Source organism: Phycomyces blakesleeanus (assembly GCF_001638985.1).
Source record: "Phycomyces blakesleeanus NRRL 1555(-) unplaced genomic scaffold PHYBLscaffold_2, whole genome shotgun sequence".
Taxonomy (NCBI): domain Eukaryota; kingdom Fungi; phylum Mucoromycota; class Mucoromycetes; order Mucorales; family Phycomycetaceae; genus Phycomyces; species Phycomyces blakesleeanus.
In genome coordinates, this window is record NW_017265135.1 from 487,223 (window position 1) to 497,887 (window position 10,665).

The window sequence follows — 10,665 nt, forward strand, 5'->3', positions numbered from 1 at the left end:
CTGTCGACCAGATCTCAATCGAATCTCCCTCTCTTCAGTCCCATATTAGTACCGAGAGTCGTTCTCTTCCCATGGACACAGTCGATGAGAATATCCAAAGTGATCTTTTGGAATCTTTTGCATGCGAACCCATCATATTGGATCTTCCTACTATTCAAGTTGGAATGTCTCAACTCAACCTCTCATTTTCTTCATTTTTTGATTCTTCTGTATAGATCAAATGTATAATCCTACAAATCTCTTGACTGGTCAATTTTAGTACCATGCCAAGCACATTACACACTACATACTACATCCTACACACATGGATATATATACACATATACATATATATACGAGTGTGTTTTTTTCCTCTGTAATTTTTTCTTCTTCATTCCTATATACACACACAAACACACACCCGCACGCACATTTATACATTGATACACTTGTGTAATTGTGCATTATATCCTATAGTAGTAGTATCCTATCATCCAATCTATTGGGTCAGAACCTAATGAAAAACATCCTTACATCTTTGTGCAAACAACAAGTAGTCAAGAAAGAAAGAAAGAAAGAAAGAAAAACACACATCCTACTCTTTTTTTTTTATTTATTTATTTACTTATTTATTATTTACTGTAAAACATAATTATATTTACTGGCCACCCATCTCCTTGGCGAGTTCTTCGGAACGCTTGATGACATCGTTGATATCACCCTGCATGTAGAAGGCAGTTTCGGGAAGACCGTCGTGCTTGCCGTCCAAGATTTCCTTGAAGGAGCGGATGGTATCCTGGAGAGGGACAAGACGACCCTCGTAACCAGTGAAGACCTGGGCGACAGCGAAAGGCTGGGACAAGAAACGCTGGATCTTACGGGCACGCTCGACAACAAGCTTATCTTCCTCAGACAACTCATCCATACCAAGAATGGCAATGATATCCTGGAGAGACTTGTAGTTTTGGAGGATCTGCTGGACCTGAGTGGCGACCTTGTAGTGCTCGTCACCGACAATACGGGGATCCAAGATACGGGACTTGGAGTCAAGGGGATCGACAGCGGGGTAGATACCCAACTCAGCAATCGAACGAGACAACACAGTGGTGGCATCCAAGTGAGCAAAAGTGGTGGCGGGGGCGGGATCGGTCAAATCATCAGCGGGCACATAGACGGCCTGGACAGAGGTAATGGAACCGTTCTTGGTGGTGGTAATACGCTCCTGCATACCACCCATATCGGTGGAAAGAGTGGGCTGGTAACCGACGGCAGAGGGAATACGACCCAAAAGGGCAGACACCTCAGAACCGGCCTGAGTGAAACGGAAAATGTTGTCAATGAAGAGCAACACATCCTGACCTTCGTCATCACGGAAGTACTCGGCAATGGTCAAGCCAGTAAGAGCAACACGAGCACGGGCTCCTGGGGGCTCATTCATCTGACCGAAGACGAGAGCACACTTGGACTCACCCTCGAGCTTGATGACACCAGTCTCCATCATCTCGTGGTAAAGATCGTTACCCTCACGAGTACGCTCACCGACACCGCAGAAGATGGAGTAACCACCGTGGGCCTTGGCGATGTTGTTGATCAATTCCTGAATCAACACAGTCTTACCGACACCGGCACCTCCGAAAAGACCAATCTTACCACCACGGGCATAAGGAGCCAAGAGATCGACGACCTTGATACCAGTCTCGAGAATCTCGGGAGTGGGGGACTGGTCAACGAATTCGGGAGCCTCAGCGTGAATGGGACGGGAAGACTTGGCGTTGATGGGACCACGTTCGTCAATGGGCTCACCAATAACGTTGATGATACGACCGAGGACTTCCTTACCGACGGGGATGGTAATGGGGGCACCGGTATCGATGACCTTTTGGCCACGGACGAGACCTTGAAACCAAAATGAATAAAGTTGTCAATTTTTTTTTCAACAAAAAATAATAATAATTAAAATAATGAAAAATTTAACGCGGAATTCACCACCAAAAAATAAAATAAAAATAAATAAATTTATTCCCCCTCTTCAATATGTATAAAACCTATATTCTTTTGTGCACCTATTCTAATATATATGTGAGTGTGTGTTTGTGTGTTATTACCTTCAGTACCGTCCATAGCAATGGTACGAACAGTGTTCTCGCCCAAGTGTTGGGAGACTTCGAGAACGAGACGACCACCGGTGTGGTCCTGGACCTCAAGAGCGTTCAAGATAGCGGGGAGGTTATCCTGCTCAAACTGAACATCGACAACGGCACCAATAACGGAACTGTAGAATAACAATAATAGTAATAATAATGTCAAAATTACAAAGAATTCATCATGAGATTCAAATAGTAACATTAACGTGTTTTCAGGTCTTACCGAATCTGGCCAGGAGCAGCAGCTTCAGTGGCATAGGTGCGGGCTATGAACAAATAACAGAAAGTATTAGAATATGATGTATACATACACACATACATACATATATGTATATGCGTAGGTGTATATGTAGGTATATATGTAGGTATATAATTTTCTTTTAATAAAAAAAAAAGAATATTCAAGATTTTATATTTTTTTTCGTAATGTAGTGCGCGCGTGTATTATTATTATTATTATTTCTTTTTTTTTACCCTTCAATGAAGCCTGGGAACCAATAGCCTGGGTGGCAGTACGGGTAACCAAACGAGCGTTGGCCTTTTGGGCGCGAACGGCATTGGTGGATGCCTTTCCGAGAGCACGAGTGAAGATCATTGCGACAAACAACAAAAAAAGCGAATGAGCAACTTAAAGTCTGTTGCCCCCCTCCCCCCTCCCCCTTCCCTTTCTCATATTATCCGAAAAAAAAAAAAAAAAAAAAAACGTACCGACTTGGGTGGATTTTCTGGCTAGGTGCACCACGCGGTTTTTTTTCTTCTTTTTTTGGCAGGCCGTTTCGAGTGACGCAATATGGACTCTTGTGACGTAACGGATGTATAAAATCTGCTTCTTCAGCAGGGTTTTTTTTGCATTAACTTATTGGAAGTAAAGGGAGAAGTAAGGAAGTCTAATTCTCCCCTGAGGTTTCTTATAATTATGTATTTGATTTATGAGACAAAAAGTCCAATTTAATAGCACAAGATTAAATTAGATGAATAATTAAAGATGACTATTTTGAATTGCATACACATATTTCAATTAGCACATTTTATCTAATTGTTAGACCTGGCTTAGTTTGTAGCAGTAGAAAGTCTCGGTCGAAAGATGTTTATGTACATATACAACACACTCGCAAGTACGGCTGCTTAATTATTGAAACATCCAAAGAAGAAGAACGGCATTCATTTTGCAATTATTGTCGCACAAAACCCAACTATGTCACTAAATTTCTTATTTATTTATTTTTGATCGAATTTGTGTTCCTGTTTGACAGTCAGACAATTCACATTTGACAAGTGTAGACTCACAAAGAGAACGAGAGAGACTGAAAACTTGAAAAATAGAAAGGTAAAAGTATCAAAAGCCTCAAGTTAGTACATTTAGGGCCCATATAGAAGTAAAGAAGTATATAAGAATATTCAGATTATTAGCATGGCCCAAATATCCCTGCAAAAGTTAAACACGATAGACTAAATTCAAAATATTCATCCTTTAGGGCGGCGATTGTTTAGAAATCATTTTGAGGAAAAAAAAAGGTACACTTGTATACTATTATATTACACCTTCAAAATACCCTGGCTTTAACATCTTGAAAATTACTATATTAAATAAAACCCCTTTGTACAAGATCAAACATTAAGCCTGTGTTATGGCCTAGCATTATTTTAGCTAGGTGAAGGGTACCTTTGATAAAGTTTTTTTTAAAAAAAATAGATGTATGGTGTGTTCAAGCATAAACATCAAAGTTTTGAAATCTTTTCAATTTTACCCCAAAAAACCTCCGATAGTAGAATATATTCAATTCCCGATATATATAGAAAGAAAATCGAAAAAATAGTATTTTACGTTACACAACTATCTTTTTTAGGAACATTGAAATGTACCTGTTGCTATAGTGACTCTCTTTTTCATTTCAATATTAAAAAAAAAAAGCTGAAACTCCACTATTTTCTATTGATACCTCTTGACTTTGAAGGTCCATGACTTTTTATTCAAGCCTTGTTTTGAGAATCTTTTAAACAAGAGTTATTCGGAAGAGTCTTCCCTATAAAACATGTTTAAGCAATTCTCAATAACTTGTCTGTAGCAAAAGTCATGGAACTTTGAAAATCACCTAAAAACATAGATATTTATCCTCGAACACACCATATGTCTTTAGGGATAATTGGCATTAACTATAGTCGAATGGCTTAAATATCATAAATCTTATTATAGACGTTTTCTTTTTCTTCTTTAGAATGAAAATATTAGACTTTCTGGTCAATATTTAAGAAATCAATTTCAAAAAAACGTCCCAATGATACGTCTTAATATGCTCCAACACACTACTTACGCAAACAAAAAACATTTACTCAATAAATTTGGGCAAAAGCTGATTTTCAGTATCTTTTGAGCACTTGCACCTAAACAGAAAAAACAACAACAGTATACAAGCAATATATATCAATGAATCATCTGTAGCAGCCAGAGCCTATCAAAATTCCACTCTACTCCACTCCACCCCATGCAATTCAATATAAAGGCGTGGTCCTTTATAATATCTACGTCTTGGTTATTTAATACACCTTAATGTCTGTCAACTCACCTTTAAAGATTGCGATATAAAAGCTGTTTGTACAGATTATTAAGAGATATATTTTGTGACTTATTAATACTTGTTTACTCTTCTTACTTAAATTCCAATCATACTTTGAACTGTGATTATAATTGCACATATGTGTAGGCAATAACGAATGAAAGATACCAAGCATTCACTAATATTCAAAGCACAAAAAGGCTTATATATAAGAGTTATTGTTCCATAAATACATCCAAATTGACCTTTTTTTGTGCGCAGTCTGTGTAAATACAAAGAGGGTATTACTTGTGTATTCAATTCACCATGCATTTTCTGCCTTTCTCTCTCAAACACCCATTTCTTCATTCCTTCTCATCTCTCATTTTTCTTCTTTTTTTAAAAGAAAAACACTCTTCTTTTTTCCTTTCTCTCATTTCAATAAATTTTCTTTACATTGGCCATCCTCCTTAGCCAAATTCAATAACATACATTTAATGGCATTGGCATTCTCAAAAACTATTCTGGCTTTAATCACTATATACTTTATAGCCAAAAACAGCATCTATGGTTAAGCAAAGTTATCAATACCACGTTAGAATGTAAAAATAGCTTCTTATTTCTTTTTATATTTATTCAATTAGATTAACTTTCTCTTATAAATGAACCATCCTAATTACAACATTGACATCTTTAATCAAGTAAAAAAAAAGTTTAAAAGCGTGTTTTTTTTTATTGGAGACGATGCTAGTTAAAAAAGACTTTATTTATTTATTTAAAGATACACATAAAGAAACTATTCTATTTGATTTGATTTAATTTCACTTAATGTTCTTTTACATGAGTAAAAGAATAAAAAGCATGACACCAAGTTCTTTGTCCCCGCATTACGCGGCTCAATCTCCTTCAGGACGTAAACCTGACTTGGTAGCGAAGGAGGTGCTGGAATGGTGGCAAACCAACGGAAAGCACCCGTTCATCCAGCCCCACATCTCGTCACCGAGTAATGTGGGTGCGAACTCGCCAGAGAACTTACCACTAGGTGATAAGGTCCAGCTCATTCGACTACCAGTAGCTTCACCGTCAGCCGTTAAAGAGTTCAGTCAGGTTAGCAGTGAAGAGCCAGCACATCTCACCACAGGTTAGACCTCCCTCCCCCCAGCATCATGATTCCACATTGGCGATGCGATGTACACAGTAGTCCTTCCAAAAATGAAAAGAGACCATGCCCCACGACTTCTCAGAATTAACTGAGCTGGCGAGTAACAACTTTCACTTTCCGATGCTTGTAGCATGGAAGAATCTCCCTGCAACGGTCGCAAGAGACGCCTCACTATGAAACCGGGACTGTTGTTGCTCAAGGAGAAAACAAACGACACGCGTTGGAGGGGTTCTATATGTAACAAAAACATTTGCATCTGAGATTAAAGATTAGGACTGCGCTTTTTGTCAGTCTTAGATGTCCACGTCAGAGCAAACGTGATATAGCTGTATATTCTTTTTATTGGGTTTGTGTAACTTTTATAAGGCAGAATAGACAGTTAATAATATTCAATCAAAGTACTTATGAAAGTGACTTTGTAAGTTGAAGTAAAGTAGAGCAGAGAAGGAAAGAAGGAAAAAAGTAATGAAGGGCAGATCTTGATCGGTGTAGCAATAACTTTAAAAGTTGAATACAAGTTTCAATAACGGTCATTTGTAGGTTACTCTAAAGTGGTCTGTGCGCTTTCGGTTCAAAGGTTCAATAAAAGGTTTTTTCTTCTTCTTTTGCTCATACAAGTAGACACAAAAAGGAGCCTAATAGTCACTATAAAATAAATACATATATATTCCAAAATTATATTAGGCAAAAGGTATACATATATTGTCTGGATCTCATCACTATGTGACAGAATTTTGTATTTCAGGTTGAGTTTTATTGAAATGGGGTTATATCGATAGTTAAAAGTGTCAAGTTAATTTCCCAAGAAAATGAGTGGTTTCTATCATATGTTTGGGCATTCTGGTGCAAAACATAACATACGCTTATAACGAAAGTAAGTTTTGCTGTTCACTGAGAAAGAGAGTTGATCCCTTCAATAGGGATACGATATAAGACACTCGAGATCCTGTTAAGGATTTGACTAGAAAGAGCTGAATTATTCCTGCAGCTTACTTAATACCAATATCAACTTGTTTATGAACAGAGTTAATTAATTGACAAAAGTAATGCCAGCCATAAACCAGAAATAACTCGGTACTTCATTGAAGTATGCAATTAAGGTTGTGCTGGTGATACTGCCTACAAAAAGGTGAAGCAGTTACTTTAGTAGAATTTATACTTTACAAAAACGAAAAGGTATATAATTGTGATATTATTTTCAAAGAAAAAAAAAGACCATTTGGTATTAATCTTTCCCTCACCATTTATTAAATAGTAAAATATTAATTTCTCTCTAAACTTGTTTCTTTTGCTTTGCTTTTAATCTATTGTTGTTTCAATACCAAAGAATTCCAGAATTTCGGATTTGAATATCAAAATGATTTCTATAAAAAAAAACTTAACTTGGCTTACACTATATTACAACACGTATGCCTGCCTTTGGAATATATTATAGTCTGAAGTCGTATTTATTACATTTCTCGCTAAAAAAGGAAAGAAGGTCTGTTACTTAATCGCTCACACTCTTATTGTATTCAAACCTTTCAAGCCTTCTTATAATTTCTATACCAATCCTTGGTTCACTAAATTTTCGTTTCAAAATTCAAAGAAAAAATATATACGCACACGCTTAATATAGTTGAAGTATGAATTTTAAGCTGGCTATAGTACTCGAAACCCTTGATTTGGTACTCATTTTTCCACAAATTTGCATGAGTCAGCATGATTGCTGGCGTTGCTGCTTTATTATTAATGTATATATATATATATATATATTGGCTCCTTCTTCTAATACATATTCCTAGCACAGGGAAGAAAGCTCTGCGCCATGTTACTTTAGTACTCGTCTCCGTTTACAAAATCTTAAATGAACACCGAAATGTTCAAAAGATGCCTATTAAAAAAATAACAGCTCCAGACCATTATACTTACCATTTCCTAACTTTAGTTACTAGATTGTATATCTTTCTTAGCATTTACTTACATAAAGTGTGTTTTGTATCCAACATAAACTATTATAATATTACCATAAGTGCTCTTGATCCTGTTACTTTTTCTCTTTATTACGATCGCTGTAAATAACCTTGAGTAAATATTTTAGTAACGTCTATCTATCGAATATGACACTGGGTCTACAGCTGTGTATTACAACATAATATGTTTTTTTTTAATTCAATTGATTTACTATATTTTCTTTGTTCATTTTTCATAAGCATTCCACCTTTCGTATGGTTATAAAATCACTCTAAAATTTAAAATACCAATTGCTTATAAAATTGTTTCATGTGCTCAAAAAAGAAAGAAAGAAGAAGAAGAAAACATTTTAATGTAGCTACAAAATCCGGGTATTTCTGATTATTTTTTATTTTATGTTTAAATCTTGTACAATGTATATATATATATGAATAAGGTGAATTTTGAGGTTTGTATGTGTTTAAGGCTGGGATTTTCGAGGTTTTACTCTATAGTTCACTTTTAAATAAGTATGCTTAAAAGTCTATAAGTATTCTTGCAGGTAATCCATATTTAAACCAAAAATTGAATAGAGTATCAAAGATAACGGTTTTATTTGATGTAAGAGAAAAATGAAGCTTCTACTCAATGAAATATGTGTTTATCACAGTATGTTTGGTATCAAACATTATATATTTCTATATATGAGATGTATGATATCTGTAATGTTCTAGTCAAGCTTTAAAGTGGGATATCAACTGGAGTATCAGTTCTGGTCACAAATCGTACTTTGTACTCCTTTGCAGGTAAGTTGAGCCCAGTGTACACAACATCCCAATCATATAAATGAGGGGTTCCATCTGGATTGAGGGTGGGTTCTACGGTGTAACGAGCAAGAGTGCGTACAGTGAGGTTAAAGATCTCTACTTCGGCCTACAAGTACAATTGAGTTAGTAAAATAAAAAAAAAATCTAAAATAATCCGTATTTTTCTAAACTTATTTACGTACAAAGTGAGATCCCGGGCAAGTGCGTCTTTGGATACATAAAATTAATTTATGAGACCTCTTGATTTTAACTTGTGTGTGTTTAATTCAATACATACCTTCCCCACCCAAAAGCATACATATCCCGCTCCTCGATGCTTCCTCTTGATAGAGTTGTCCAAGATCTTAAAGATCCCAAGAAACGCTCCGGCATAAATTGGTATGGATTTTCATATACTTCTGGGTTCATATGCATGGAGTGCATACTATTCATAATAACAGTTCCTTTTGGAACAAAATACCCAAGGAACTCAACTATATCATAGCAAGTCGTAAGGTTTGTGGTTACTTTAACACGATATACTTACTATCATCTGTAGCATAATGAGGGATGCCAAAGTTTGTGATACTTCTGAAACGAAGATTTTCCATCATTACAGCAATAATATAGGGGATCTCTTCTCTATCAGAGAAGCTAGGAATACGGCCATGCTTTATAATAAAAGCATCAATCTCTTCGCACATTCTTTTTTGTATCTCAGGATGATGTGGTAGGACCGCAAACAGCCAGGATAATGACAGAGCAATAGGGTCTCCGCCAGCGGTAAAAAGATCACCTTGATAGATTATTGTACATGTAAGAATACTTGATTTGATTTTTTATCAAAATAACGGAATGGCTATAATAACTTTGACACTTACTCATAATGACAATCAAATCTATGTCACTTAGGCCGTACTCATCTTTGAGTGCGTATGCGCTCTTTGCTAAACAGTCAACATCACCTTCTATGGCATCTTTTATCAATTTTTTGTAGATTTTATCTCGGTTATTAACTACATTAATCATTGAACTCTTTTCGGCAAAACAATTAGCGATCCACGAGAAGTGAGGAAAGAAAGAAGCCATGTCGTTCTCAGGACCAGCCAATCTAATAAGCTCTTCTGCTGTAAATATGATAGTCTTGAATGTTTCTTCGCCGAGCTCTTCTGAAGTCTTTCCGAACAACGATCTTGTAATTGCACTGAAAGTTCCTAGTTTTAAGAGAGGAGTAGGAAACACTCCTCCTTCCTTGTCTGATGCGGCCTTTAATACTTTAACAGTGTCATCTGCCATTTCCTCAATAACAGATGTAAATCTATCGACATATTTCGGGGACAAAATTGACAAGGCTATTTTTGTTGTTGTTGTTGTTGTTGTTGTTGTTGAAGTATAAAATCATATTAATGTTTTTAACAATATGCTCTTTATTAAGTTCATGATCTTTAGCTTACCAATTCCACGGGAATTTTTCCACTTCTTTCCTGGGTTATTGAAAAGAACACCACGCCTAAAATGTATATAAGTACTATTTCTTTGTGCGCTCGTATCTTACTTTCCGCCATCGGTATAGACTTCGTGGGTAAAATAATGTCTCTGTCTACCGGATGCTTTGACTCCATTTCGAGATAAAAGTTCATGGGCAATATATGGGTCACTAACAATAACCCAATGTTGAACTCCCAGAGTAAGGTGAATAATTGGACCTAACAAAAAAACGACAGTTAGTCCAACTGATATGTTTAATATTGTATATGAGAATCTTACCGCATTCCTGATGCCACTCTTCAACTTTGTAGGTTGGATTGTCAGTCATGGTAAGTGAATGTCCTGTTTGAGTCAGACAATAGTTTCGGTTTAGTGCCATTACAACAGAGTATGATATATTTTCTTTTAATTTATATATCTATACCAAAATACGGATATTTTCCAGAAGGAACAGATATCTTCTTGAATCCTTTTTTATTCCATGGATCTTCATTTTTTTCTTTCTTAGCCCAAACTAAGAGGGTATGGACAAGTTTAGCAGCTACTCCAGCTGCGATGACTCCTGCGACAGGAAGTATGTTTTCTTCGCTGTATAAACTCTGGATCAGTTCGCTGTTCAT

General features: G+C 36.2%; 3 protein-coding genes across 3 annotated transcripts; 1 reads left to right on the forward strand and 2 right to left on the reverse strand.

The window, feature by feature from the left end:
* Window positions 1–561: 561 nt before the first annotated feature.
* Window positions 562–2,718, reverse strand: ATP2 (ATP synthase F1 subcomplex beta subunit ATP2; the record flags this gene model as incomplete). Its single annotated transcript, XM_018438084.1, has 4 exons — window positions 562–1,875; window positions 2,085–2,251; window positions 2,347–2,389; window positions 2,598–2,718. The coding sequence occupies 4 exons, from the start codon at window positions 2,716–2,718 to the stop codon at window positions 638–640; spliced, it is 1,569 nt and encodes a 522-aa protein (XP_018297265.1). The 3' UTR covers window positions 562–637.
* Window positions 2,719–5,496: 2,778 nt separating this feature from the next.
* PHYBLDRAFT_179028 (hypothetical protein) lies at window positions 5,497–5,996 on the forward strand (the record flags this gene model as incomplete). The annotated part of the gene is made up of 2 exons (XM_018438085.1): window positions 5,497–5,798; window positions 5,878–5,996. Coding segments are annotated over 2 exons (421 nt in total), but the record flags the coding sequence as incomplete, so codon positions are not given.
* Window positions 5,997–8,492: 2,496 nt separating this feature from the next.
* Window positions 8,493–10,665, reverse strand: PHYBLDRAFT_139263 (CYP5206 protein; the record flags this gene model as incomplete). Its single annotated transcript, XM_018430192.1, has 9 exons — window positions 8,493–8,684; window positions 8,761–8,785; window positions 8,856–9,051; window positions 9,105–9,353; window positions 9,439–9,909; window positions 10,012–10,067; window positions 10,113–10,263; window positions 10,325–10,387; window positions 10,470–10,665. 9 exons carry the CDS (start codon window positions 10,663–10,665, stop codon window positions 8,493–8,495), a joined length of 1,599 nt encoding a protein of 532 aa, XP_018297267.1.